This window comes from Didymella exigua, assembly GCF_010094145.1.
Source record: "Didymella exigua CBS 183.55 unplaced genomic scaffold M421scaffold_17, whole genome shotgun sequence".
In the NCBI taxonomy this organism is placed as follows: Eukaryota; Fungi; Ascomycota; class Dothideomycetes; order Pleosporales; family Didymellaceae; genus Didymella; species Didymella exigua.
Genome location: NW_022984791.1, coordinates 601,004 through 628,796, shown reverse-complemented (window position 1 = coordinate 628,796; position 27,793 = coordinate 601,004). Strand labels below are relative to the sequence as shown.

Below are 27,793 nucleotides of genomic sequence, written 5' to 3'. Positions count from 1 at the left end.
CAATACTTAGAAGAAAAAGCATCTATAATTTATTATCACAGTCTATTATCACATACTTATGCTCTAAAGTATACAATAGTACAAAGTCTAGAGTAGTAACCTAGATTTTGCTAATAACTACCCATTCCTAGACCCTACCTAGCTACCCTACCTATACCTATACCTAGTCATGTGCTACCCTACCTATACCTATACCCAGTCACGTGCTACCCTACCCAAACCGTTTGGGTAGGGTACCTCATGTACCCTACCTAGTTCCTACCCATAAATCACGTGACTATACCTATACCCTACCCTACCCTACCCATCCGCCAGCCTAGGTGTGAATCTGCTACGAGGCATATGGGAGTGCTGGGATGATAAGAACACCAGGATATATTCTCTACACCTATAGGTCTTGTACGAAAGGATATAGAAAAACTACTCTACAATGCTACAGTTCCTTGCTCCTTATATATAAGGGTTTAGTGGTAGTTTGGTGTGAGCTTATGCCATGCGACAAGGGCCATGGTCATGAGTCGCTAGAACCGTATCCTAGTGTTATCGGGTCACTGTTCGTAGAGCGTTGTTACAGACAATGGAAAAACTTTTCCCGATGTAGGAGGCATGCTGAACGCCTTAGCAGCGCGCCAGAGGCTTTAAAATTCATAGTTATTATAGGCAGAAAGGGCAAACTTAATTCTGCCTTCTTGGTTAGATAATTGCGCGTTTTGTTGTTAAGACATATTGCGTTAATAAGGGAGTGAGTAGGCTTGGCAGAAACTGATCCACTCGATGAGTTGATCCACTCGATGATGGAATAAGTTAGAGCACAGGCTCTCACTATATATCTAAGAATCTACATATACTATTCCCTTACATAGAAAAACTTATAAATTAATCGAGCAGCCTCACTGCTCTCGTCCTATATAGTCTTAGACTCACACAGGACGTTAAACTAATCAATCAATCAATCAAGCTCCTTTATAAATAGACTACTGTAATAGACAAAGTACGCCACGCTGCTAATAACAGCAACAAGTACAAGGCCTTTTTCAGCCTCCTGCACAGCAAAATTAAAGAATATAACATTAGGGCAGCTAACACATACAACGTAGATAAGAAAGGCTTTGCTATTAGTCTTGTTGCTAGGAGCAAGAGGATCTTCAGCAAGCGCTTGTACGAGAAGTAGAAGAACAGGTAGTTGCTACGTCCTGAGGACAGCAATAGAGAGTGGGTGACGCTGTTGGCGAGCGTCTGCGCTGATGGCAGCGCTCTGCCTCTAGGTCTTATTTTCATAGGCAAGGACAACACCATACAAAGCTCCTAGGTGGAGGATATTAAGCTAGTAAAACACTTAGTATTTGTGACTGCAGCTCCTTTAGGTTAGACAAATAACAAGGTGGGGCTTGCCTAGCTAGAGTAGCTGTTTAGCTGCTACACCAAGAAGAAAGCGCGCAGAAGCTGGCAATTGCTTATTGTTGATGGCCATGGCTCTTATATAACAATAGCCTTTATCAATTTCTGCAATCAGCACAAGATTCTGCTAGCGATCTTTCCTCCACACAGTACTCAGTCGCTGCAGCCGCTCGACGTTGTGTGCTTCGCTCCATTGGCTCAAAACTACAGCAGTGCCGTCACCCAGCACCTTCACAATAGCTAAGGCATCTCAGGCGTGCCTAAGAGCGACTTCTTTATGCTCTTCTGGCGATCCTGGCAGCAAACGTTCACTAAAGAGCTCATACTCAGCGCTTTCAAGAACACAGGTATATTGCCGCTCAACCCTAACGTAGTACTTAGCTAATGGGACAATAATAGCGACAGTAAGTATAAGACCCCTCTGCCCATCAAGGCCTACAATTAGCGCTTAATTAATTAATTGTACAAAGCTATTGTGGGTAGAAACACCTTAGATAACGCAAGGCAGCTCTGCTGTACTCTCCACCACCTCTCTACTTCTTGTGAGATACTTACAGCTGAAAACAAAGGACTCTCTGCAGCAGTTGCTGCACAAAACCCCTTAAAGAAGAAGTGGGAGACTCTTAACTTACGCCAACAGAAGAAGGGACGCAGCGAAGCCCTCCTCTACTCCCTCAGCAAAGTACGCAACGCACGTCATCGCAACAGGCTCAATAAGACAAAGAGACTGGAAGAAGAAGTGGCAAAACACCATCAACGCGAGGAGCGAGCTGCTGCAACGCTACGCAACAAGTTGGAGAAAGAGAGACGCTCTGCTGCGTACGCTGCGCGCCTTGAGGCCTCGAGGCAGAGGAGAGCAGAAGAAGCCGCCGATCGCAAGCGCAAAAAGCAAGAGCGCGACGCTGCTAAATCTATACAATTATCCTAATCAGGCAAGCGCAAGGTATCACAGAAAGTACCTGCAGAAGTTTGTACAAAAAAGAGCCGTTCTGCGCGTGCGCGGCGTGGTGTTGTTGTAGAGGAGGCTCCTCCACCCTCCCGCACAGTCACCACCCGCAGCGGCCGCACTGCAACTCGCAATTATTAGTCCTTCACAGAGGACTTTTGTATACATCAACACATCATCCCGCCAACTTTTCTCGCGATCATCGCTTTTGTGCGTGGCTGTACAGCTTCATCTTGTGGTGTTGAGAAAGTGAGGAAATCGTGCATTGACCCGACGCGTGCATTGACCCGGTGGTCTCGGTAGCACGGGAAGAGACGTGAAGCCTGCGCGAGGAGTTGCGAAAGATGCGAGCAGAGCGAGATAGTGGACAAATCGTAATCACGACACGCCAGCAGAATGCTGCAGGATAATCAAGTGTCGCAGCAGATATCATGCCTATTTACCAGCCAATTCAGGGGGTGCTAATGTATGTACATTTTGCCTCCTTTTGGCTGCAACATCAAGCAACACGGCGTGGAGTCTGGTAAGCAATACAGTCCGTGCGCAGTCAACGAGCCAGTTCAGTCAACGAGCCACCCCACCAATATGGGACGATCAAAAAGATGAGGTTATTGAGCCACACACAATAGCTATTTTCGTGAGATTTTTCAAGGTATTGCTATAAAGAAGCTTCTAGATCATTTGCACTGCTTTAATCTTGCTGGCGTCTTGAGTTGGCAGCCGTTTCTGCCAAATTTGGGTGGGGGAGACGCCTCAGGCGGACCAGCGTTAACCCGACTTAATGCAGCCGCACCACGACAACGCTTTGCTGGATTTTCTGCTGCTTTGTGTGAGGCTTTTCGCTTACGCTTGTTTGCTGTATCGTGGCTTTTTTGAGTGGTTGCAGCTTGTTGTTGTTGCTTTTTAAGCGCCCGTTCTGCAGCGCGTTCCTCAGCGCGCTGTTTCTGCTCGCGATCACGCTTAATTCTGGCTTGTTGTTGAGCCACCTTCGCAGCTTCTTGAATCTGCTTTTTGTGAGCTGCTTCTGCTGCTCTTGCCTCTCTATCGCGAGTTTTTTTGAGTTGTAGCTCCGCGGCTTCGTCCAGTTCTGCGGCCTTGCGCGCGCGCGCGCTGGCAAGCTTCCTGGGACTGTAGAATACAGCACCGCCGTGCCAATCGTCGCCTTCTTGTGTAGTTATTGTTGTAGACTTGGTCGGGCGCTTCTTGATGAGGTTGATTTCAGCGCGTAGCTCCGCGTTTTAGAGTCGTAGAAGCTTGTTGTTGACCTGCAGCGAGTGCAGGCCTTGGGACAGCCGTTTGGCTTCAAATTTGGCCTTGTCAGCCACTGCAGCATCAAAAATTTTGCGCAATTGAGGCCAGGTATCGCCGTCGCCTTGCTCCCCAATTCCTGGCTCGTCATCTTGTTGTTGTGGGCCATTGTTGAAGCGTTGAAGTACTGGGTCTGCGTCCATCAGCCATACGCCTGTAGCTTGGAAACTCTTCAATATAAGATCGTGAGTCATTGTAGAGCTCCAAGCCGGCCAAAAGTTGCTATAGAAGTCGCGTTTGGTGATCCTCGAGAGGCCTTGGGTTCGCTGGAGGCGTTGGGTAAGCTCCTCAGTGTAGTTCTTTGAAAGCGGCGCAAAGAGCACAACATCTAACGGCTGCAAGCTGTGGGTTGAATGGGGAGGATACACTATAACCATGATGCGTTTGGCTTCACAATACTCCAAAAAATCTGGCGTGAGGTGGCTGGCGTGGCCGTCAAGTATCAGAAGGCGCCATTGCCAGCAAGCTTTGGCTGCAGTATAGCGTTCGAACACCTGTTGAAGCCAGGCAAGTCCCAAGGCATTATTTGACTATCCTGAAGCTGAGTAGGATACAAAAATTTGGTGTTGTTCAGCTAAAAGATTGTCAACCTAGCTTGATTGAACCCTAGAGGTGCCCTGGTAGATAAGAGCGGGTGGTAATGCATCTCCAGAAGCGCATACGCAAGCCAGCAGCGTTACCTATTCTCTGTTGCCATCTCTTATTACTAATGTACGCTCTTTTAACTTATAAACTGCCTTAGAGAAGATCCTTTTAGTGCGGTGGGCGATGCTGACGTAGAAGCCTTTCTTATCCATATTGTACGTGTTGCGCTCGTCAATGCCATGTTCTTGCATCTTAGAGTGCAGCAAGTTAAAGTACAACTCGTATTTATGCTTGTTGTCAGCCAGGTGACGCCTACGATCCATACCAGTGTTGTATTTGGTGATGAGCTTGTCAGGATGGCGGTGTTGAAACTGGGTAATCCAGCTTTCGGAGACCTCTTGCTGCGCAACTGCGCTGCCGAAATTTTTCAAAATACTTCGTGTAGGTGGTACACCATCCCGTGTACACCTTTCTATGTATCTAATCAACTCATCCTCTTGTTGTGGGTTAAGGTTTTGTTAGTCTTTGGCCGCCTGTGTGTCCTTAGAGCCCTGTGCACCCTTGTGCCTTCGCGACAGCGTTGTTCGATTAACTCCAAATGCTTTTGCAACTTGGCAGTACGAGAATTTATCTCTAGCCTCACGCGATTTAATATATTTAATTGCTTCTTGAATTGGGTCCATGGTTGTGGAGTTATGACGCGTTGAAGTTGGGTGGGTTCATGTGGCAGCGGGGTTTGGGGTGGCTCGTTGACTGAACTGGCTCGTTGACTGCGCACGGACTGTATATGGCGGCATATTTGTGAGGAAGCCGACGCCAATGATGAAGACCTCAGCCTTACAACACTTCAATATCCGGATACTCCGGCGGCTGTAAGACGAATCGAAGCGCATGATCAACACATGCAAGCTCTCTTTACCAATGGTTCCTGCGACCTCATCGTAACGACACAGAATATCATCCTGGAAATACAGTCCAACATGGGCGGCGATACCCTGGGCTGGAGATTGTAATCTTCGCTGAACTTGATGCTGCACATTTCGAAAGGTCTGCACAGTTTCATGACACAAAAGCCTCAAGGAGAAGGTATTATGACTATCTCAAGTCCACGTTAAAATCTGCAGACGTTCAACGCTGTTAACCCTGAACGAGGTCAGAGAACGAGGCATGAACAACTACTATCAGGCTTTCCGCGAAAGTTTTGCGCCCGAGTATGATCTCATTAACAACGACTACAGGCTAGAGTTCTACGAGAAAACCAAGGCCCTGATGGTTCACATGTACTTACAGCGCAGGACCATCGTCGTGCCTCAGGCGAGACTGGGCGAAGTGGTCATGAACAGCCAAAGAGACGAAAAGGAGACAGAGCCGCTTGGGATGACTTAGATTTGATGCAAGCATTTGAAGGGGAGATGCGGCACTGAGCTTGCATTGAAACGTTCCTATGAGGCTTTACTTGACTTACGCGGATCAAGATGCCGCGACGCCAACAACAATTACTAACAGTAATGACGAATCAACCATACTTCAATTCAACGTAGTCAGATCGGAGCTCAAGAACGCAATCTGATACAGTCATTACCCACGTTGTATTGATTGCTGGCGATTGGGGGAGGCCGCGACGAATTCTGCAACTAACTTTCTCTCCACTGCGCCACAATGTGCTTCTACAAGACCGTTGCCCAATTTCCCTCAAGCACACTTCGAAGACCAAGATAGATCCACCGGTCACGTAAGAAATGTGTGCAGTGCTCTTTTACGAGCCTCAGGCTGCCACAATTCACACACCATTCAGCAGTCAATCCCAATTTTCTGGAGGCTGACTGACAGGAAGCAAACACATACAAGAGGAGAACAATTCAACTTAGAATTTTTCTTTCCCTACTAGTTTACTCTCACAGGTGCAGATGATTCTCCGAATGTCCTAGACAAGGTCAAAGCCTTCACATTTAAATGCATTGCTACTAGCGCTATCCCTCAGCCTTCATAACGCGACTCTACATTCTCTGATGGCCATATACTGCAAGAATGTAGATGGCTCATCTCAAGCCCGTTTGAACCCTCTCGACGATATTATCGGCCTTACACGATCACTCTACCTCTTCCTCCGCTGCAGCGACTTTATCGTTGCTATTACGTTCGTTCCGTGCCAAGCGCCCCGAAATGAACAAGGAAATTATCTGCACTATCAAAATGACTTGATCAGTCTACTCAGGGAAGGACACCTCACGTTGAGTCTGATCTAAAGAGAGATGATCGAGAGCGCAGATGCACGATCCAAGGTCTAAAGGCGGAAGCAACGAGAAGAAAACGCCGCAACAGAAGACGCGGACGTGTACGATGGCTCGAACTAGCAATAAAGTGGAATTTTCAAAGACCTGTGGTACAAGGAAAACAGGTGCCGGTGCGTGATCGCAGGATGAAGAACAGAATCATCAACGAGGCTTTGGCTGCGCTGAGCAAGCTCGAAGACGACGGTGATCGGGTGCAGATCGTATGTGTTGACCGTCAATTGATGGGATCGTGTCTACCAACAGCATTTATCCGTAAACGCCGACCTTAATCTAGGACTCAATCTTCAGACAGCGTCCATCCAACCTGCGCACGTATGGTATCCTCTCACCGTCCCGTGACGCATCCCACATTCATATACTACCGTTACCCAAACGAGCGTCTGGATACCAGGTTTTGGGCCTGCTTATGCTGCGATTGTGAAGTAGCGCACGGAACACGCGATGCCTAGTTTTGGACTTGTGAACGTGCACGTTGGGGACGGCGGCGTGTATGTTTATGAAAAGACCGTGAAACACGAGCCGGGAGATCTGGTTTTTGGTAGAAAGCTATATGAAGACTGGGAATTTAGCAGTGTGTTCGAGAGATGGATGGTTGGGTACTGAGAGCCAGTATAATGGGCTGGAGAGCTACGACGCTGTTCGGTGAGAACTTAGGAACCGACGACGATTGACATGAGCGCATTGCACAGCTTAAAATTAGAGCTTAAGAAACCCTGTTGGCCACAAATATACCCTCTAAGCTCTATGAGAGCGAATAATAACTCTAAAGTAATGAAGTAAGGTGGCTGTAAAGGTGGAGAGGCGCGGGTCGCTCTTCCCTCCTTCAACGCAGGCGTGCGATAGTTGCGTTTGCGGCCGTACCACGAATGTTGTCGTACTTGCTCAAAGGGTAGTACAAGTTATTCTGGTTCAGTTGAAGGCCCTGAACACCGCCCAGCGCCTCACTGACAGTACTAACAAGACTCTTGTCATCCTTGCGATCAGAGCTCGAGTCCCACCACCAAGCGCCGCCGAGCCTCTCCTTCTTCAGATACTTCGCCTTGAGGGTCTGCACCTCGGGTGTGTCGAAGGTGACGAACTGACGAGTTTCATTGTCGTATGACCAGGATGCAATCGCCTTTTTGTCGGTGTAAACGGTACTGCCGTTCAGAGGAAGCACCTTGTAGTCGAGCACACCGGCCTCCCAGGTGCCGTCACCAGAGCCGTTGAACTTCTGGCCGAGGCCATTGGTGTTGGCAAATGAACGACCGTAGAGTGGCATACCGAGAATGAGCTTGCGGGATGAGGCAATCTGTGACGTGTAGTGGTCGACCGCCTGCACGGTGTTGAAGTCTGTCGCACGAGGGTTGGACCTTGAAGGGTAGACGTTGCTAAGATGGCCAGTGTAGTTCGAGAATCCGGGGCCCATGTAGTCGAATGCCATCAGATTCCATAGAGTGACGTAGGGGTCCATGCCAGCAATGTCGAGTTTGTTGTAGTTCTTAGGTCCTGCGGGCGCGGATACATCGACGTTGAAGTGGTATCCGTAAGCGTACTTCGCAGAGTACTCATCGTACAACTCACGACACAGCCTGAGGGTCTCAACGAGGTTCGCGGCATCGGTAGCATCTTCAGGATACTCCCAGTCCACTATAATTTGAATCAGCGATGCCGGGATCTGAGATGGGCGTTACCCACCATCTATACCATCGAGACCGAGGTCGATGATCAACTTGAGTGTCGATTCTGCGAAAAGGGAACGTCCAGCACTAGTTGCCAGCGCAGTCTTGAAGTTCGCCCTGTATGACCAGCCTCCAACAGATAGACTTGTCTTCAGGTTACGGTTTTGTTGCTTGAGTTTGTACAATTGGTTGAAGTTGCCGAGCAGCTGTGTGCCATTGCTGGCGACATCTCCAGGATAAGCGAATTGCACATCGGCCCACAGATCAGAGAGGAAGACCTCGCCGGTAGTGCTGTTCACGTTTGCGAAAGCATAAGTGACCTTGGTGAGCTTGTCCGCAGGTAGGTCCGTGATAAAATGCTGGCGTCCATAGATAGCCTTAATGGGTGAGCATGGGAATGTACTGATCATGGAAATACATCACTTACCCAGTTCACGTAGAAGATGCCCATTTGGTAGGCCTTCGTTGACCTAGCATCTTGGAGAGGCGCAGCACCGGCAAGGAATGGAAGCGCAAGCAGCGCAGCAGAGTTGAGGAAACGCATGTCAAAGAGAGGACGGCTGCGGTGAGCCAAAACAAGTTAGAAGAGAACGAGAGAGGTGAACGAGTGTGGGTAGTAAATAAAACTGACGCCCTTCAGTTGTAGGACACCGAACCCTTTAAATTCATCGTCGTAACCCAATTCACCCTTTGGGTATTCTAGGTTCAGGCCTCTGACCAAGTACCTAGACACTCGGCACTTTAGGCGGACGAACCCTTTGTGGCCTTGTTTCGGGCTATCATAGACATGGGCGAGCTAAATTTGGCCGTGGTGAAGCCTTGTAGAGCGAATGGGTGATCTGCAAGGCTTTTTAGCCTGTGCGAGATTGTACCATAAACCCTGCAGGCAATGCAGCTGTTCACCTAGCATTTTGATGGTGAAGTTCTGTCCCGCCTGTCCAAGCGGTCTAATTGTTTCGGAAGTGGTGGTATTCGGGCCTACGTCAGCGCGGCGTTTCGATAAAATTACGGTCTCAAACCGCTCAATGCGAATATTCGGCCCTGGTCCATGATGCGGAAGCGCGCGGACATCGTGGAATAATGGCGAACCTGGTAAGAAGGCGGCGCCATTTCACGTCTTCGAAGTTCGAACAAGGCTCAACTACACGCGCACGGACTGCGAGCTGGTTATCGACGTAGACGCCCCTTACGCCCCAATGTCTTTTGCTATGTTATTGCACATATATCAGGTACCAAAAACAGGAGTTTCTTTTATGCAAGCTACGATCTATGTAAGAGAGAGTCCGATTGATCTGACTACCAATTTCAGGGGGAATGACAGCCTCGTTCGGAGGGGTTAGTGTGAAGGCGAGTCCCAGAGCGAGGATGCGCAAGCAAACAGCTCCCTTTGAAGACCAGTCACCTACAAAACCTATTGAGTATTTGCGTCCAGGAGGACAAAAGCATAGGCCAGATCAGCGCAAAGCTCTCCAGCTGCATCTTGCTCAGGATGATTGGAGGCTGCCTGGAAGTGATCCGTGCCATTCGGAGCTGTGGCCGTAGTCTAGTGGGTATGTCTGCATATGGTTCGGTGTTTTGCACGCACGCTCTGCCAGAGAGCACAGTGACAACTTCGGGGCGACCCGAAGCGTCGGTCTGGCTTCCCTGCAGGTAGCAATGTTGCGGCAGATAGTATGCGTTTTCGTCACCTGTCATCTTCTCATCTCGGTGACTTCCAATCATCAATGCTTGAAGATCGGTGCACCAGTTGGCGATTGCATGTATAGATGCAGGATACGCAATTCGGAAAGTTGCAAAAGATATGCTAAATTGATCTCAGTACGAATGTGCGAGTGACGATGTCCACTATACTGACCATAATATTCTCAAAGTTTCGACAAAATACTTATCATAACTGTTCTCGCCTTTTAAAATTGTCTCATGTATCGCTAGGCTCAGAGCTCGTAAATTTGAATAAAAACCGTAATCCTTGGGGTCCGACCAATCGAGGCCATATACGTCCAATCCGAGTCGTTGTCGAAGAGGCTGAGAGACATCAGGGACGTGTCTTTGGCAAGCTTTCGCAGCTGAGGCACGGCTTCGAACTGCCAGTGACCTGACCGAGCCAAGTGTACGGACTGAAGCTATCCAGATCGCAACAATTGATGCGGTCCAATCTCGGCAGCGTCGTATTCGTGTTCTTCGAAATCTTCCGAAGAAGGACCAAGGATAGCGAGATGTTTGATGGAGAATTGCTGCAATTCCTTGGATTCATTTCATCAATCGCAGTGTAAAGATGCTGCACATTGACTCAGTGGAACAGTGTAGGCCTACACAGACTTTGGGGATTTGCGGCATCGATCAAGAGAGAAGTGGAGCCTAGGAGATCGAAATCGGGGAGACTGAGTTCTTTTAGTCTCGACAGTATTGCGTTGCACTGCCTGAGTGTGTAGATACCCCGGCAGGGAAGACCTCTGAGCGCCATGGTTTTTCCAAGAAACCCGACTGGGAGCCGTTCCAATGGACTGTCGTGATCGCGGTCCAGAAAATATGCCATCGCACGGGTGAGTGCAAGATCGTTGTTCGGCTCCAGATCGACCGCAGTGATTCGTCTGCTGTATTCTGGCAGGCCGCCACGATGTAATGTTATTCCGACGTCGTCAAGCAGGCCCTGAATGTGTCTGACTTTGTGTTGATTCTGCAAGATAGCCAAGAGCATAACCATGTGGAAGGATTCTTTCGACAATACCCTGTCACGGTTAGAGCCACATACATCTCCGCCGAAAGCGACGGCTTGTCAAAATGTGTGCTAACTGTGTCTTAAATGATCTGAGGTCACCTGCTGTGAAACAACGTACCTAGTTTAGCCACCCCAAAGTATGACTGTTACATACTCTGCCTTGACGAATGGCTTGTGGCCTTCAAAGGCCAACTCCCTTGTGTCTGAAATGCCCGACTGCGCCGCTGGCTACGCTGCGCTTGAAACTCTCAACATGCATGACGCTCCATAAACCAACTAGTACCGTTTTATACAGCTTCGGAGTGGCAGGAGTATGAAGCCGTTTGTTTGTCAAATCCAGCGTCTTGAGCCGTGAAACAAGTTTGATCTGTGTCGTGCGTTGGCAAAATTTTGGGCGCGACGCGCTCGCATTGACAGTCGAGCACCAACAGTCAAACATCGTGGTTAACCTCTGCAAACCCCCTTGAATCAAAGCTGGTACTCATTGCAAAGAATATAGATGACCACACTACCGATCAATGATGGCAACAATGGTGAATAGGACGAATGCGAGCGTCTGGTCGGAAACTTGGAATGCGGGGAAGAACCGACCAACTTTACGCGCTACCACCGGGCTAATTAGAAGGCTGGGAGCACCGTCATGCAAGGAGAAACACACTGTGTAATGTACTGCAATACTATAAAATAGTTCATAGAGTCTCTATTATACCAATGAAGCCTTAATAGTCGGGCAACTTGCACCTATACCTCACACAATCGCCTCGGGATTCTCGACCCTCCTCCTTGCCGTACCCACACCAGCAACTCCCTTTGATTGGTCTGCGCCCAACCACGGCTTCAGCGCCTCAGACAAGGTCGTCTGTCTGATGAAATACAACACCTGGCCCAATATGATCAGAACGAACGCGATTGGGTACATCCAGTGGATGCTCAGCCCTAAGACCTTCACACCAATCGCGACACCCCAGAAGCTACCCGTCAATAACGAAATGTTGAAGAAAGCAGCCGAAGACAGACGGAACAGCACTGGCGCCAACGAGTAGAACAACGTAAGGATGAAGGTGTATCCCGTAAGGTAGCCTCCAACCTTGCTGTTCCAGGTAGCGTTGCGGAAAGATGTGCGATCAAAGATACCAGCCTGAGTACCATTGATGAACATGCCCCAGAACGCCAGCTGGCCAACGACCTCGTACAGCGGTTTCTCACTGACGAGATATTCCTCAAAGACATTGCTAAGACCGTAAAACGTCGCACCCAGCAGCGCAAACAAATCCCCCTTAACCTCATCAGAAGCACCGAAGCTGTTGCTGCCCGTGATCTGATCAGAGCCAAAGATCACACCCAGACCACCGATGCACAGCAAGATACCAGCGATCTGGGTGTAGTGGTACCTGACCTTCAGGAAGAAGAACGAGATCACAACAACGATGACGATTGCCCAGAAGTTGATGAGCTGAGCGGAGAGAATGGTGGTGTAGCGGTAGGCGAGCACAACGAAGTAGTTTCCCTCGACGTCGAAGAAAGCCAGGATGAAGAAGCGCCAGCCGTCGAAGATGACCAGACGTCCCCACTTCTTGAAGCCGTACTTGTAAATGGTGTAGGTGGTGTAGATCAAGTTAAGGAGTACGTAGTTGAAGAAGGATTGGAAGGCGGGGATCGAGGTGCCCTCACTGGCAAGAAGGGAGGAGAGTGTGTTTGTGCTGGTGATGCAGATGGCAAGGACTGTGCTGGTGTCAGCATTGCTACGAGAACAAAATGCTCTTGCTTCTGCGAAATATACCTTGTCCGATGAGCAGAGTCAGCCAGAACTGCTTAGTTTTGAGGTACTGAAACCAGCGACCCTTGCTCTGAGTATCTCTCTCGAGGACTTCGTTGCCAGTTTTCACGGCGTGCAGAGGTGTGCCCGTGCGCTCGTTTTCAGAGCTGCCAGTGAACTCTTCGCCTTTGGGGCGAACTGTCTGGGTAACCAAATGTCCAGTGTGGATGTCTCCGCCCTTGCCGAAGAAGCCATCGGCGGAGTGAGGATGTGGCTGGGCCATTTCTACTCTTTCGTGATTGTTGCAGCAGATGGCGCGAGTCGCAATGCTGAGTGTGGGGAGTGGAGCTTTTCGGTTGCAGCGTGAGCGCAAACCCCCTGAAGTCGCTCACGGTCCTACGCTTCCTGAAGGTAGGTGAGAAGAAGGTGAAGACGTAACAAGCCATGCGCATCGCGGGGCTCGCCACTTTTATGTACCCGGCGCACCATCTGCAACTGGACTACAAGCAAAAAATGCTGGCTGGTTCACGCATGTTGATCCCCACATAAGCGCGGTTAGACCCCGAAGCTTGCCTACAGCCGGCAACGTGCGAGTGGTGGCGTCTTGCTGTGGATGCTGGCTAGGCTGGTCGAGTCCCGAGTTGCTTTTTGGCGTCTGGGTATGCGTGAGAGGGCTGCGCGGGATTTGCGTGATTAGGTGTGCTGACCTTGCTGAAGGTGAAGATAAGCGAGGAGGGGCGCTCAACAGCAATTCAATATTTGACCATGTGAGCAAAATGAAGAAAAGGGTTTTGAGCCCCAACGTCGAGCCACCGTCTTGGAGAACCACGGTCTCGACTTGCGAAATGTTTCTGGATATGCAGCTATGCGCGCAGGGAGGCCCAAGAGCCAGGTACGAGGGGCGAGCGACGGGCGGGGGCACACAGGCAAGCACAGGCACAGGTGTAGCAGTAGTGGAGCCGCGAAATGCTTTCGCAACACTTTTTTTACTGGTAGACTATGGTAGGGACTGTAACGCCTACAGCTAACCAATCATCTTAATATTGCAAAGCTACAGGAGTGAAGTTGCCCACGCGCCGTTCAAACAATGATAGGGAAAGAGATACAATGCTGTCATCGGAACGTGAAACGTTCAAATTACACGGAAAAGATCAGCGTCGAACCGTCAAGCCAACCAGGACACCTTTAAGCTGCAGGTTCAGCGCCCTACTCCGAGTCCTCCTCATCGCTATCTTCCTGACTGAGCCATTCGTAGAATTTCTCAGCAGACTTGCGGACCTGCTTGCTGATCTTGATGTCAACGTACTTCTTGGAGGCTTTCTGGCACCAGGGCTTGAAAACCTCCTCGCTGACAAGGTCGTTGTTATAGACCTGGATGCAGATGGCGGACACTTGGGGAATGAGCTCAGGCTTGTCGTTACCAACAAAACGCTCGATTCCACCGAGGAAAGCCTTCTCATGCTTCTCAGAGGTAATCAGCTTCTGGAGCATAGGAGCTCGAGCCTCGATCTGCTTAACAATCTTCTCGGTGAAGAGGGTCTGGGGAATGACAGTCAAGGTGCGGTGCTTGGTCTCGATGCCCAGCTCCTTGGCCTTGAGGTATATCTCGACGCTGTCAAGCTTGTCGACACCACCCTTCTCCTTAGCAGTGTCGATGATCCACTTGCCGAAGACGTCGTACTCGGAACCCTCAGCTTCATCTTCACCCTCGATAACAAGAGCGCGCTTGAGATCCTCAGGCAGGTCCTGAGCACGAGCCTTGATGGCAGCCTCAGAGGTGTCGATGTGCCACTCAACCTCCTTGGCCTCCTCGATGTCCTCAGCGCCCTCCTGAATCTGCTTGGTGAGCTCGTCGTCGCTGCCAGCCTCAATGTCCAGTTCGCCGTTGTCATCGTCCTCAGCACTATCTCCAGGACTGCCACCGTTCTGCGAAAACTCCTCGCCCCTGGCTTCGGCCTCCTTGCGAGCACGACGCTCAGCCTTCTTGGTAGACTTGTCCTTCTTGCCCTTCTTGGGCTCATTCTTCACGATGAAGGCAGAGAGCTTGAGGCGAGGGTCGACCTCGGAGATCTTGCCACAAGCTTTGCAGTCGAGGGTAATGTTGCCATCCTTGATGTTGACCTCGGTCTCGGGATTCTTGCACTTTTTGCAGAGAACGAACTTCGAGATAAAGCCATCGAGGTAGTCCTGAAGCTTCGCAGCGTCGTGGGCACCGTTGATGATCCAGCGGTCGTCGTTGGGGCTGGTGTTGGTCTGAGCACCAAGCTCGAAACCAAAGTACTTGATGACATGAGCTGGAGGACGAGCCAGAGAGTTGGCAACGCTGGTCAAGTTGACGATGACGGTCTTGATGCCGTTACCCTTGCCCTCAATCTTGGACTGGAGACGCTCCATCTTGTAGCGGTAGAAGGGGTCGGTGACATCGCGGCGAATGTTGACGGTAGCCATGGTTGCGATGGCGAGGTTGGCTGGGTTTGAGTGGTTACTGAAGGTAGGACGGGTGGGGTGGAGTCAGGTTTGGTATGCGTATGAAGGCTGTAAAAGACATGCAACAGCTGTCTCTGGTGTGTAGTTGTTTGGTTGTATGACGCGTGGTCAGGTAGGCACAATGTTAACCGTTGGTGGAGTGATGGAGACTGCGCGGTATCCGCATACAGCGAAAATTTTGCAGTTTGGGGGGAGTTTCGACTCGGAAGGCGTGGATTTGGCGCGAATACATATACCGCAGTTGACGTTGTCGACTCTGTGGTGAGAAGGGGTTGCTTCTGCGATGCCTACAGGCAAGTGTGGCGGTTCGGCGGAGTCGCGGGCGTGCGACTTATGGAAGAGGTTTGCGGATGCTTGTGCTGTTGCCAGTGACGGACACTGGGTAGGGCGGTTTGCCTGATGGATTGCGCTGGGCGAGAGTAGGAAGTGTGTGGGGGTTGGAGGAGTCGAAGGGCAAGGTTTTATTAGGGACGGTGTGGAGACGGAGCGCACGCCAGAACCGCGGGCCAATTGGAGCCCCAACTGTGGAACGCTCGAGGGAAGCAACGATGCACAACACGTGTATCACAAGCAGCCGTTCGTCAAGCTGCAACCGATGCCTGATCGCTACATAGCCTTTTCTGCTTGTGAAGCACCCCATCCGTGCTAAACAGTCGGTTTGAGACACAAACAGCCACTTTGCGTGTTCGCCGATCACAACGAAATTTTACAATCGGATCCGGACGCCTGCCTAGGACAATCGTGACTTAATTATCAGAATGTCCACACTCCACTGCCGATGATGCCAAATCTTACAGATTTCCGCTGCTTTGTGAGGCTCGTCCCGATTTTTCTGAACGCTGAAACCCTTGAGGCATCAACCGCAATTACGTCCGTGTGAAATATCAGATGTCGAACTAATCTTGCGTGTTGACTGCAGTCGAGCTGGTTCAAACTCGAAGCCCCCGGCCCCTCACCTAGAAATCAAAAATTAGAAATATTGACTGCCGGTGTGGGGTAGAATGTCCCGCTGCGAAAGTCAGCGTCACCTTTGGAACTTCATCTTCAATAACAAGCAAGATCAGACTGTCCAATAACAAACATGGCTAGCCAAACTGACTACTCGCTGTACCTGGTGACTGACTCGACAGATGCTATCCTGGGCTCGAGAGACCTCGTCGAAGTTGTTGAGCAGGCCCTGCAAGGAGGTCGGTTGCACTTTCCTTTTCCGCATGATCACGCCTCAATCTCGAGAGCATTTACTGACACTTGCCAGGTGTCACCATCGTCCAGTACAGAGACAAGACGAGCGATACCGGAGCCCTCATCTCAACGGCAAAGAAGCTGTACGAGAAATGCAAGCAGCACGACGTGCCACTTCTGATCAATGACCGAGTCGACGTTGCACTTGCCGTGGGCTGTGAAGGCGTCCATCTCGGTCAGGATGACATGAACGTTGTCGAAGCACGCCGTCTCCTTGGAGATGAGAAGATTATTGGCGCCACCGTCTCGTCTATTGAGGAAGCTAGGATAGCCATTGAGCGCGGTGCAGACTACCTAGGCATCGGAACCCTCTACGCCACCCAGACCAAGAAGAATACCAAAGAGATCATTGGCGTGAACGGAATCAGGAGGATCTTGAGTTACCTTGACGATCTCGGCGAGAAGAGTAAAGATGTCAAGACCGTATGCATCGGCGGCGTCAACGCATCCAATGTCCAGCGCGTCATCCACCAACTCTACGCTCCCCGCTCGCCTTCCTTGAAATCCAAGACCATCGATGGCGTAGCCATCGTATCTGCTATCGTCGGTGCCAAAGACCCCAAAGAAGCCTCCTCCAACCTGCAGCGGCTCATCAAATCCACACCGCCATTCTCCCAGTCCAGCGACCCCGTTTTCTGGCTCGAAAAGAATGAAGACGAGATTTTCGCCCTGATCAAGACAGCAGACAAAGCCACTGCAGCGGTCCACTCCAAATCGCCCCTCAGCCACAACATGACGAATCTAGTTGTGCAGAACTTCGCCGCCAACGTCGCTCTTGCCGTCGGCGCATCGCCCATCATGGCCAACTACGGCGAAGAAGCTGCAGACCTCTCGCGCCTTGGCGGTGCGCTGGTCGTCAACATGGGTACCGTAACACCTGAAGGGCTGCTAAACTACAAGAAAGCCATCACTGCGTACAACGCCGCCGGCGGTCCGATCGTTCTTGACCCGGTTGGTGCGGGCGCGACGAGCGTAAGACATGATGCGCTAAGTCAATTGCTCGGGGCTGGGTACTTTGATCTGATCAAGGGGAACGAGAGGGAGATCATGGCTGTAGCGCGCGCGAGTGGATTCACGCTTGATGATAGCAGTCAGCAGCGGGGTGTTGACAGCGGGGACTCGCTGTTTAGTCTTGAACAGAGAGCGTATTTTGTCTCGAGGATTGCGTTGAGGGAGCGTAATGTGGTACTTATGACAGGCGCGACGGATGTTGTCAGTGATGGTGTACGGACGTATGCCATCAGCAATGGACATGCATACTTAGGTAAGATCACGGGTAGTGGGTGCACGCTAGGGACTACGCTGAGCGCGTACCTTGCTGCGTGGCCGCAAGACAAGTTGCACGCGGCTGTTGCGGCTGTCTCGCATTATGAGATTGCGGCCGAGTACGCGGCGAAGAGGGAGGATGTTAAGGGGCCTGGCACTTTCGTATCGGCATTTATCGATGAACTATTCATTAGGGGTGGTCTCGTTAGTGAAGGTAAGGAGAGCTGGGGTAAAGATGCAAAGGTAGAGTGCCTGAAGGACATTCCTGATGCTGGATTGTTGAAGGACATCTAGAGCAGACATAGCGATAGGAGAGGATGTAACTGTTACGTCGACGAATATCCTCCTCTTTCCACGTTCGTCCTTTATGCGTCAATCTGGATCTTCATACCAAAATCGTTTAGTGTCTCCGCGTACTGCTCACCCAGAGTCGCAGGTGTAAGAATACCACCTCCCAATCGTCCCGCCTCAGTCTCCTCAAGCCTACCCCTCAGGATGACATTCGCAGCTGCGGACAGAGTAATAGCGGTAGCCACGTAACCACCGTGAGCAATGTCGATCTTCGCTGTAACCTTCTGTCCACTCTCCGCAACGCCCACGCCGCGGTAAGACATGAAGTCGTTCTTCATGCTTTCCCTACTGGGGCCCTCGCCAGGTGCAGGAATCAAGAACTTCTTGAACAGAAGTGCGAGGACCAAGCGAGTGGGTGGTAGTGCCAAGAAGAGCCCAACGAGGCCCAGAGCAACCTTGACAACAATACCTTGAACCAAGGACTTGGCGCGCATGTACTCGTTAAAGCGGAAATGGGGTCCGTATCCGTAAATTCCAGCAGAGCGGTGCACAATGCAGGTATCAACGCTTGCCATCAGACCTGTGGTTTGCATACCACCGAGCTCTGCGATGTTGGGCAGGAAACCGCTCGGGCTGTCAGCAGGCTTGTCAAGCTGCTTGTCGAACTTCTTCGGGCTGAGAGAGTAGGGGTGCATAGACTTGGACAGGTGTCCAAGGGAGTAGTTTCCAAACAACTCCAACATGGTCAGCGCTGTGCCGCCAGAGACACCAGTCTTGGCGTCGTACAGGGTCATAAGGACGTGCTCACAGTCGGTTTGGAACTTATTCTTGACTGCGCGAGCGAGGACATAGGCCATGATATCGGCTGGCACTGAGTCAAGACCGGCCTCTGGGATGATAATGCTCCTGTTGGACTTGGCGAGGGCATCGTATTTCTTGATCATGTCGTAGACCCAGGGAATTTCACCAGTAGAGTCCAGGTAATGAGTGCCGTTGGCGGCGCAGGCAGCGAGGACGGGCTCTCCGTAGTGCATAAAGGGGCCGACTGTGGTTATGAGGAGCTTGGTCTTCTTAACGAGGGTGTTGAGTTGATCTGGCTGCAATTCGCAGGTTTCAATGTCCGGCAGTTTGCGGTTGGCATTGAGCTTCTGCAATTCGTCGATTACACCCTGCAGCTTCTTCGCGTTTCGTCCAGCAATTGCCCATTTGAGATCTTCAGGCAGGTGTGTACTGATCCATTCTGCGACCAACTTTCCGGTATAGCCAGTGGCGCCGAGCAAAATGAGCTCATATTCGCGTTTGTTCTGTATTTGAGCCATGTCGTCTTCAATTGTTCTGGAGTCGAACGAGTATTGCGCAGCCAGGTGTGGTTTAACGAAAAGGTGAGACATCGGACATGCAAAATCGCTCCCTTTCTCGCAATCTTCAGAACGTCGGACGAAGCTCTGCATGTGGGAAGGCTAGTGAGGTCATTACTACCGAGGCAGCAGAAAGGCCGAGCACTTGATGCGTACTCTGCAGGCTTTCGTGACGCCACATGATGCACGCATTATCGCATATTGACATACAGTAAATGCAGAGAACGGCAACGAGATTCTGCGCTTGCAAGACGAGTACAGACAGAGTATCTAAGATGTGCTTGTGCACCTGGCACAGTAGGACGAGCTTCCCGTGCTAAGGCATGAGCGGCCTAGCTTGCCAAGGCTGTCGTTAGAAAGAGCGCACAAACGACAACAGAAACGCTGTCTCACCCTCCACAAACATGAAAATGTGATCAGCACGATGCGGTCCAGTCGCTCGAACCGATTCGTACGGAGAGTCATACGATATCAATTCCTCGTCCTGACAGGCGGACAGTCGTTCGAATTTCGAAAGCTCGGAAGAAGTTTGGACTGATCGAAATGCCCAGGTCGCGCTTACCAGCGTCACTGATGGACCGAGGATTTGCAGAACGAAGAGCGCGGCTGTCTCAGCGCTCAACGCTTTTATTTATGGGCGCAGTGCTTACCTGCACCCTCGAGATCGAATCGTATGCACCGAACAGCTGCCGTCCGGCGCTTACACAGCTGCGAGCCAACTAGATGTAGCAATACAAGAACCAAAATTCTTGCACATATACCTTCAAGGGCCTCCAGACCCGCGAGTTGCGCGACGAGCGCGTGTCGAGCCTACCAATGGTTCTACCATCGGCCTTGCTTCGAACCGCATCGACCGCCTCCAGCGTCTACCCACTTCGCTTGATCCGAGCACGCGTGAAGTCACGTCGAACATAACTAGAAGGGCTGCACAAGGTGCGCGTTTAGCTTCTGAGACGACGTTGGCGAGCCCCGCCCGTTGCAAAGAGATGAGGGCAAACACCGGCTTGCTGGGGCCACGCAGTCCTGCGTCGCATCTGGCACTGTCAAAAGCTCCGACTCGCTGCCTGAGCACTGAAGTCGGTCCGCGAGCACACCTCGAGATTGGCGCTTCGTAAGAGTAGAATGGCCTAGCGAAGTACTAGCCGAGCGCAACATCAGACAGTGGATACACCAATACGGTTCCAGCGTTGTCAGGGAGCTGCAAAATCGCGGAAGTAACGAGCCTGAAACAAGTCTGCATTTCAAGCATTCACCCGGTGATTTTGACAAGTCATATGGCTATCCGTATCCAGCGCTGTGACACGTGGGTAGGTAGGCCTCCAGTGTACGGCGGCTGATGCGCTGCGCAAGGCTGCATCACCGAAGGCACTGTTCCAGGCTAGGAGATGCCCACAGCGGCGAAGGTAATGGCACCTAGTTTTTTCTGACCGCCTCCAGACGTATGCATCACGGGTTTTGCAGGCTTGCGCTACTGCCTAGGTATGGTGTGGCTGACGCAGGGTGGGAAGGTCGACGAGGATCCATGTCCCGAGCTAGCGCGCTAACCGAGACCTACTTTAAGCTCGCCCCTCCCGCCTGTCGACCTTCCCCATCTCCAACTTATGAATCGCGTCGAACAACCCTGCCTCCCCTGCTGCCCTTCAAATTCTACCAGCAATGGCCGAGACTTGCATAGTCTGCCTCGGCGATCTCGTCCACCCAGACGAAGGTCCTCCCACCACTGAGCTGCCATCCGCAACTGACGAGCTTCCGGATGGGGTTGATGCCAATTCTGGTAACCCTGATACGTTCACCACAACAGCTTCAGAACGACCAAAAGATGATGAGATGGTTGCACACCTTCTGCCATGCGGTCACAACTTACACAACGAATGTCTCAAACCTTGGGTTGAGAGAGCTAATAGCTGTCCGATATGCCGAGCCAGCTTCAACATGGTCGAGCTCAGTGCGCGTGTAGGAGGTATGTCAATCCGCGATCTACGAAACGGCGAGCTGCGAAACCTGGTGGTTGCCTAGCAGCCACCTAGCTACTGGCTAAATGGTCAGTCGAACTCGACCCAACCGCTTTGCGACCAACTGCTGCTGCACCACCACGGCAGAGCAGCTACCAAAGAGGCCATGCTGACTGCCTAATAGGTCCTAAACTATCTGAATATGCTGTCAGGGACAAGCAGCAAGTCGCCGATATCGACCCTTCCATGATCGTCGACGAGGACTACGCACTTGAAGATGACGGTAGCTATGACGCATGCATGGTATGTGATGAGTTCGGCGATGCGTCGCACCTCATGTTCTGCCACAGCTGCGAGCAACTTTGCCACGTTTTCTGTGCTGGTCTTGACGAGATGCCAACACGGGGCGCCTGGTATTGTCAAGGCTGCATGGAGAACCCGGCGCTTCTACAGGCGGCGACTCGCCGTCGTACCAATCCCCGAGGTCCAGCAGCATGGATCAACGGGCGGAGCCGCGTGCCTCGACACAACCGCGCTCCTGATGAATGGGTTGGAGTGTGGCAGAGCGTCTGGAACCGACTCCAATGGGACATTGACTTCCCATTCGAAGATGAAGAGCAGTCAGAGAACCAGTCTGAGGTCCTCAGACGGGAGGCACACGAATGGGAGCGACGCTTCGAGCTTGCTCGCCAAATGGGTGCAGGAACTCGATTTCGTGCTGCCGCCGACAACATTCACTCGCGTCGTCGAGGCTCGAATCGATCCGCACGACCAACGAACCGCGCACTTCATCGCGAACCACCTAAGACACCGCGCGATCCTGAATCCCAGGAGGAAATAAGTGCATGGAACCAGTTCGAGAAAGCGCGGAACCAACTCACGCGGCAGATGGACGATGTGCCACCGCCGCCGGAAAGCACTGCAAGCAGCCGGCGAGGACGCAAGCGAAAGTCCACCGCTTCATCACCGGTTCACGAGGAGCACAACGAGCAGCAACCTGAGCGCAAGCTGAAGCGCCCCCGAACTCGTTTGCACATCGACAATGGAAGAGGAGAATCGTCTGCCGCGGCAGCCCGTCGCAACACAGTCACCCACGAAGGCGGCCACGAGCCAGCCACATCACCACCAGCGGGCGAGCCATCAACGGCTCCCGGCTTTCTTGCTTCGCTGCTGCAGGAGGTCGAGGTCGATCGGTTCGCGGAGCGCGACAAGGAGATCGCCGCCCCACAGCCCAAGCGCATCATTGTGGAGCGGGCTTGCTCGCCCCAGCACTCGTCTCCCGGCCTTTCCCCGGTTTACCAGCAACCTCATGCTGGCATGACCACACCACCGCCTCTAAACCTCACACGCCCCCAGTCGCCTGTGGAACAAGACCAAGGTTCACCAACATATTCTCCGTACTCGCCGGCCGATGACGAGCGCGTCGGTCGTCGCCGGCTGACGCATCACACTGCTGGTCTCAGCAGCCCACCCCGATCTAAGGACTCATCACCCTCTCGACCACCGACGCTATCCTACTCGACGAAAGCTGAACTTCAGCGTATGGTCACTGCTGTGCTGAAGCCACTGTATCTGAAGAAGGATGTGACAAAGGAGGAATACACCGACATCAACCGTGACGTCTCTCGTCTGCTTTACGAGAAGGTTGGTGATGCTGGTGCTGCCGCCTTAGCCGACCAGGAGACACGAGAGAAGTGGCAGCGCATGGCCGGTGATGAGGTCGATAACGCCATCAAAGGCTTGCGGACTGCTGTCGCATTATCACCGGCGGCTGAGGACTCTGCCTCGTCTTCATCGTGATGACACACTGTACTTTCCTTGCTCTTTTAGCTTTGGGTAATGGCGTAAAGGTGACATTGAGATACCATGGGATAAGGCGTTATTATACCGTAGATAATGTTTTACCAGGACTGAAGATGAAGTAAGGTGTCAAACAGCTCGAGAGCTCACGAGCTCATTCATAACCTTATCCCCTCGATACCTACCGGTGCCGCGAGAGTATGACTTCCACCCTGGCTGCAAGGCGTTGCCAAGGCCCCAGGCGGCACAACAGAGCCTGCTCACAGCGACCTTGAATGACAGGAAAGCGGGGATTCTGCTTTCTGATCTCCCGCCGCTTTTCGTAGACATTATCAGATGTGCACTTTTACTCAACATCTGGTTTATCTAGATTGACCGAGTATGTATCATACAGGATGACAGAGCAGATTAGAGTGCGCAGGCCCCAAAGATGGGCCAATACTGTGGCACTGTCACCCTTTGCACTAATGCAGCAGCGGCCAGCTCCGAGATGGATAAGCCCTTGATCGACTGGGACCTGCACTGGTCTCACTACGATTGCAGAGGCGCCACATAGCTGGTTAGTTGAAGGACAAATGGTATTACTCAAGCTCTGGTTCTGTGTACGGTCTTGCACTTGAGATCTTAAACCCGTTGGAGCAGTCTACGGCAACTTGTCCAAGAAAGCAGTCTGCTTGTCGCATGCACCATGTTCTTCACACCAGCAGCGCTGAAATTCGAATGCCGTCATGGCCCTAACTGGGAAGGGTGTCCTCATAGTGCGGGAACTGGGGAATTTTGTCTTGATCGATGGAGAACAGTCAGAATCAGTCGAAAGGCAAACTATTCATTGCTCATGCCCAGTCATGTCCCACCCCTTCCGAACATGACATCTAATCAATATCCTCCGGCTCAGCCTCCGCGTTTTGAGGCATGTTGGGTATCTGATTTTCCCTCTTCAAGTTATCATAGAGCGCTATCGCAGCCAGTGCCTTCGCATCTCGTCCTGCTTCTCTCCAAGCTCTGCTCAACGGCACGAGTTTCAGCGTGATGTTTTCGCCCTCGTCACGCAAACCCGTAGCCTTGCCCTTGAGCCAGTCCATGTGGCGTCTCGTGAGTCGCTTCTGGCACAGGAAGATGGGTATAAACTCGTCGCAAGCACCAACGCTCGGGTACATGGCGTTCTCAACTGTCTCGGGCGCGCGCATTGACGAGCTGTTGACGTTTGTCCAGGGGGTGACAGGCACGTCCTCCACTGCAAGCTGTGAGAGGTTGATGAGATCGCCTTCTCTGACTTTGAGCTTCGCTTCTTCCTCAATTTCGGTGGCTGCTGTGCCCTTCAATGAACCACCGTCTAGCATACCGGCGAGAATCTCGATGAATGCTAGTGAACATGCTGCTACGCGAGGCTGTACGGTCAAGATGACATGCTTCTCATCCTCGCCCTGCGCACCTTCTGGTTGCACGATGATCTGCCACATCTCGATTAGCTCAGTTGAAGCTCTTGAGTAAGGTACCTACCAGGACAGCAACACTGCCACCTCGCAGGAACACAGCTCCAGGGATCCAGTCAGCTGTTGCCCTCTCTTCGCCGTCGTGTACATAAGCATCTGTCTCAATTCTCGCCTGGATCTTCATGAAGCCAAGTTTATCTTCCTGGTCCGGGCGACCTTGCCAAAACCAATCCACAGCCTGAACATCTAGCATTCGCAGCTTGTAAGGGTGCTTGTGGAAGGGGTGAGCCTCATTCTGCTGGAGTTCAAAGTTCTGAAGCAGCTTCGCAAGCCAGTTGTCTAGAGCTGGGAAGGTGAATGCTGCCGCTGGATTCGATTCTGACGTTAGGAGCTTGTCAAATTTCTCTGCTGTGAACCCGTCAGGTAGAGAGACATTAATTGGGTCAAAAATGTGATTCTTGCATCGTTTGATGGTCGTCATCTTGCTCATTAGGTTTGTACTGTTACAAATGATGCAAGTGGAAAGTTGTGAGCTCAGGTAGAAGAGCGGGGTAACGAAAGAGACAACGCACGAGGCAGTCGCAGGTGGTGGAGGACAAAGTGGTCTTTGTGTTGACTTCACAAGGCGCAACCTGGAGCAGCTTAGTAATATGTCTAAGCAAGCGTACGGGGCGCCTTTTACGCCTCGTCGCAAGGCTCAGCAGGCTGCGACGCAAGGCTGTGGTGAAGGCTACAAGATGAGCGCTCATTGGTGTAGAGTGAAAGAGCCCTAATTAATTAGCGCGTCAAGTCCTCCAGAGTCGCGTCCAGCCCCACCTTCCCGCATCATCAAATCGTCCCTTAAGTCCGCCGCCACCGCAAATGCCGATCGTTAGCAACACTCCATCTCTCTGCTTTCGACAGCGTCGCGAATATGGGCACGCTTACCGCTGGTTGCCCGCGCCTGGACACACATTGTGATCACAAGCTTGCGACATCGTGTCGATTGACATCCACACCAAACTGCTGTGCTTGTGCCGATGTGCGGGCTCACAGCTTGTCCTACAGAGTGTATATCGACGGTATTGGGTTTGTCCAGCGAGGAACGAGGTGGCAAGGCTACTGCTGGTTCTGCAAAGGTAGCCCTTCCGTGGAACCGCATATAAAGTTATCATCTAACAGCGCAAAGAGTTCTGGACCAACCGTCTCGCTGCTACCGAGCCTCCGCTCGAGATATCGCAAACACGCATACCTGCGATCCCAGATCAGGGGGAATTCCTCGACCGCTGGTTTGAATTTCATCAGGGGTACCGGCTCGCAACGCGTCCCGATGGTACCGAACAACGCATTGCAGTGATTGGAGAACCTCTGCATGAAGTCAGCCCTGGCTTCCTGCCACGAACATTAGATCAGCTGCGAGCGGGCATCGAGAATGATGCCAGGAGACCAGAGAATAGGCTGAGACGGCGACGTTTGACGTCCGAGGACGAGAGGCCTGCTGAGCCGCAGCAGAGCCTGGAAGATGCTCTTGACAGCCTGCTTGAAGAAGAATCGGACAATGGAACACCTGAGGATACAAGCCTACCAACGCTCGAAATGCCCACGTCGAACGACCCTGGGGCGCCGCAGCAGCAACCGACCAATCCCACAGGATCCTTGAGCCAAGCTGCGTCGCGGCGGCAGCGAGCTCAGGAGAGGTTCACTCGTGTATTTGGGACCATCGAGGACGTCCAACACGATGACTACGAGTCCCCACTCTCCAACATGTACAACCGAGCTTGGAACCGCTACCGTCAAGCTGAGGACTTACGGGCCGCTGATAGCACCGAAGCGCCTCCTCTTGAAGGCCTGTCGGCGCAGGAACGTCGAGAGATCGAAGATCAGTTACTATGGGGTGTGATGCGGGAGTCGCAACTTGGCCAGGAACCAGAGAGCAATGTGTGGAGTTATGCCCCAGTCAGGTCTGTGTTAAACCAAGGTGATGATGCGAGGTCCGGCGATGTAACCATCACTCCACCTTGGGCGAACTTTCCAGCCACGAGCGCACCTCCAAGCGAGCCTATTGCGACGACATCGTCTTCCACCAGCGGTATGTCCGAGGTCCGCCTCTCCCTCGAGCAGATTACGAGCGAGTTGCAGCGTTTGCGCCTGGCATCAGAAGCCGTCTCCTCTGCTCGGCATGCTTTGCACGCTCATCGTGCGCCTGAACGACCTTTCCCGACCCTAGATAACCAGCCCGATCGACCGCCACCAAAGACGGATGTGGAAATGACGAGAACGTTGGCGTGCCAGGTCTGCTATCAACAATTAGCCGACATTGCTCTGTTGCCCTGCGGTCACATGGTCATGTGTCAGTGGTGTGCAGCTGTGGTTGTACCTGTCAAGCACTCGCATATTCCTATCAGACCATCGAAGTGCCCCATGTGTCGAAAGCAGGTCAAGCAGAGGTTCAAGATTCATACGGGTTGATCGACATTTTCTTGCGATACCAAGAGCATCTGTCACATTGATACGAGTAGTAAGACGCAGGCGGTTACTTCCGACGTCTACAACTCGCTACGATCGACTTCGCAAATCTAGAACCAGAAGCATGAGCTGATTTCATCAACCATTCGTCTGACCATCTGAGACTCACCCACAATCTCCAATTCTATCGTTGCTTGTTCTCACTGTACCTGAACGTCGGCTTTCGTAATAATATCTGATGGTAAGCTCTTGCTCTGCTCTCGAGTCAGCATATCCCCGCTTTGGAGCACCTTTATCAAATCCGCTGAGTCGATATCTGCGACACGAAAGCTGAATGGAAATGAAACGGCTAGAGGAATACAATGGTTCTTCGCAGCTCACAAACCCATCAAGGTACTACTCTGGTCTGTATCGTGCCAAGTGCGTATTGAGTGGGACAGTACTGTATTGCAGATACATATACGAAGGCATGCTCGATGAGCGCATACTCCGCTGTATCTAAGACATTACTAATCTCATTTCGGAGAGTTGGTGATCGCGCAAATTTATCACCGTCCAGTCCACCATTGGTTCAAGAATGCTGCTCCTTTGTCCATTCTCTTTCGTTCGAACGTTCTCTTATTCGTCAATTTAGCCACTTTTAATTAGACACATCTGCGACATTCGCCACCGCAAACACACTACGTTACACAGCTCTACGAAGCAGCCTCTGGCCGAGAAAGGCCGGCAATTGCCCGATTCATTGGCATGGAAGGAAGCTCAGAGACATCACTCCAAACAACAGAGACAGACTCAACTGCGGAACGGGCGGGATTGCTTTCGTCCAAAACACAATGAGAGCGATTAAAGATG

At 51.7% G+C, this 27,793-nt stretch overlaps 11 protein-coding genes across 11 annotated transcripts; 4 read left to right on the top strand and 7 right to left on the bottom strand.

Moving 5' to 3' along the window:
• Positions 1–1,915: 1,915 nt before the first annotated feature.
• On the top strand, positions 1,916–2,326 carry M421DRAFT_65632 (uncharacterized protein; the record flags this gene model as incomplete). The annotated part of the gene is made up of 1 exon (XM_033596253.1): positions 1,916–2,326. A coding segment is annotated over one exon (411 nt), but the record flags the coding sequence as incomplete, so codon positions are not given.
• An 865-nt stretch (positions 2,327–3,191) lies between these two features.
• Positions 3,192–4,111, bottom strand: M421DRAFT_421917 (uncharacterized protein; the record flags this gene model as incomplete). Its single annotated transcript, XM_033592997.1, has 2 exons — positions 3,610–4,111; positions 3,192–3,573 (listed from the first exon to the last, which is right to left on the bottom strand). Coding segments are annotated over exons 1-2 (619 nt in total), but the record flags the coding sequence as incomplete, so codon positions are not given.
• Positions 4,112–4,332: 221 nt separating this feature from the next.
• M421DRAFT_65239 (uncharacterized protein) lies at positions 4,333–4,596 on the bottom strand (the record flags this gene model as incomplete). Its single annotated transcript, XM_033596230.1, has 1 exon — positions 4,333–4,596. A coding segment is annotated over one exon (264 nt), but the record flags the coding sequence as incomplete, so codon positions are not given.
• Positions 4,597–7,244: 2,648 nt separating this feature from the next.
• On the bottom strand, positions 7,245–8,879 carry M421DRAFT_180989 (glycoside hydrolase family 18 protein). The gene is made up of 3 exons (XM_033587888.1): positions 8,620–8,879; positions 8,209–8,569; positions 7,245–8,160 (listed from the first exon to the last, which is right to left on the bottom strand). The coding sequence occupies exons 1-3, from the start codon at positions 8,734–8,736 to the stop codon at positions 7,355–7,357; spliced, it is 1,284 nt and encodes a 427-aa protein (XP_033447755.1). The 5' UTR covers positions 8,737–8,879; the 3' UTR covers positions 7,245–7,354.
• A 2,691-nt stretch (positions 8,880–11,570) lies between these two features.
• On the bottom strand, positions 11,571–13,423 carry M421DRAFT_421912 (DUF914-domain-containing protein). The gene is made up of 2 exons (XM_033592996.1): positions 12,692–13,423; positions 11,571–12,633 (listed from the first exon to the last, which is right to left on the bottom strand). The coding sequence occupies exons 1-2, from the start codon at positions 12,948–12,950 to the stop codon at positions 11,660–11,662; spliced, it is 1,233 nt and encodes a 410-aa protein (XP_033447754.1). The 5' UTR covers positions 12,951–13,423; the 3' UTR covers positions 11,571–11,659.
• A 197-nt stretch (positions 13,424–13,620) lies between these two features.
• M421DRAFT_421911 (uncharacterized protein) lies at positions 13,621–15,600 on the bottom strand. Its single transcript, XM_033592995.1, has one exon. The coding sequence runs from the start codon at positions 15,113–15,115 to the stop codon at positions 13,874–13,876; it is 1,242 nt and encodes a 413-aa protein (XP_033447753.1). The 5' UTR covers positions 15,116–15,600; the 3' UTR covers positions 13,621–13,873.
• Positions 15,601–16,204: 604 nt separating this feature from the next.
• M421DRAFT_421910 (TMP-TENI-domain-containing protein) lies at positions 16,205–18,412 on the top strand. Its single transcript, XM_033592994.1, has 2 exons — positions 16,205–16,341; positions 16,410–18,412. The coding sequence occupies exons 1-2, from the start codon at positions 16,236–16,238 to the stop codon at positions 17,954–17,956; spliced, it is 1,653 nt and encodes a 550-aa protein (XP_033447752.1). The 5' UTR covers positions 16,205–16,235; the 3' UTR covers positions 17,957–18,412.
• Positions 18,028–19,272, bottom strand: M421DRAFT_65574 (saccharopine dehydrogenase; the record flags this gene model as incomplete). The annotated part of the gene is made up of 1 exon (XM_033596249.1): positions 18,028–19,272. One exon carries the CDS (start codon positions 19,270–19,272, stop codon positions 18,028–18,030), a length of 1,245 nt encoding a protein of 414 aa, XP_033447751.1.
• Positions 19,273–20,918: 1,646 nt separating this feature from the next.
• Positions 20,919–23,543, top strand: M421DRAFT_421907 (uncharacterized protein). The gene is made up of 2 exons (XM_033592993.1): positions 20,919–21,271; positions 21,448–23,543. Exons 1-2 carry the CDS (start codon positions 20,968–20,970, stop codon positions 23,061–23,063), a joined length of 1,920 nt encoding a protein of 639 aa, XP_033447750.1. The 5' UTR covers positions 20,919–20,967; the 3' UTR covers positions 23,064–23,543.
• A 110-nt stretch (positions 23,544–23,653) lies between these two features.
• M421DRAFT_421906 (uncharacterized protein) lies at positions 23,654–25,224 on the bottom strand. Its single transcript, XM_033592992.1, has 2 exons — positions 24,564–25,224; positions 23,654–24,514 (listed from the first exon to the last, which is right to left on the bottom strand). The coding sequence occupies exons 1-2, from the start codon at positions 24,975–24,977 to the stop codon at positions 23,936–23,938; spliced, it is 993 nt and encodes a 330-aa protein (XP_033447749.1). The 5' UTR covers positions 24,978–25,224; the 3' UTR covers positions 23,654–23,935.
• Positions 25,225–25,409: 185 nt separating this feature from the next.
• Positions 25,410–26,944, top strand: M421DRAFT_65371 (uncharacterized protein; the record flags this gene model as incomplete). Its single annotated transcript, XM_033596238.1, has 2 exons — positions 25,410–25,614; positions 25,665–26,944. The coding sequence occupies 2 exons, from the start codon at positions 25,410–25,412 to the stop codon at positions 26,942–26,944; spliced, it is 1,485 nt and encodes a 494-aa protein (XP_033447748.1).
• Between the last annotated feature and the right edge of the window lie 849 nt (positions 26,945–27,793).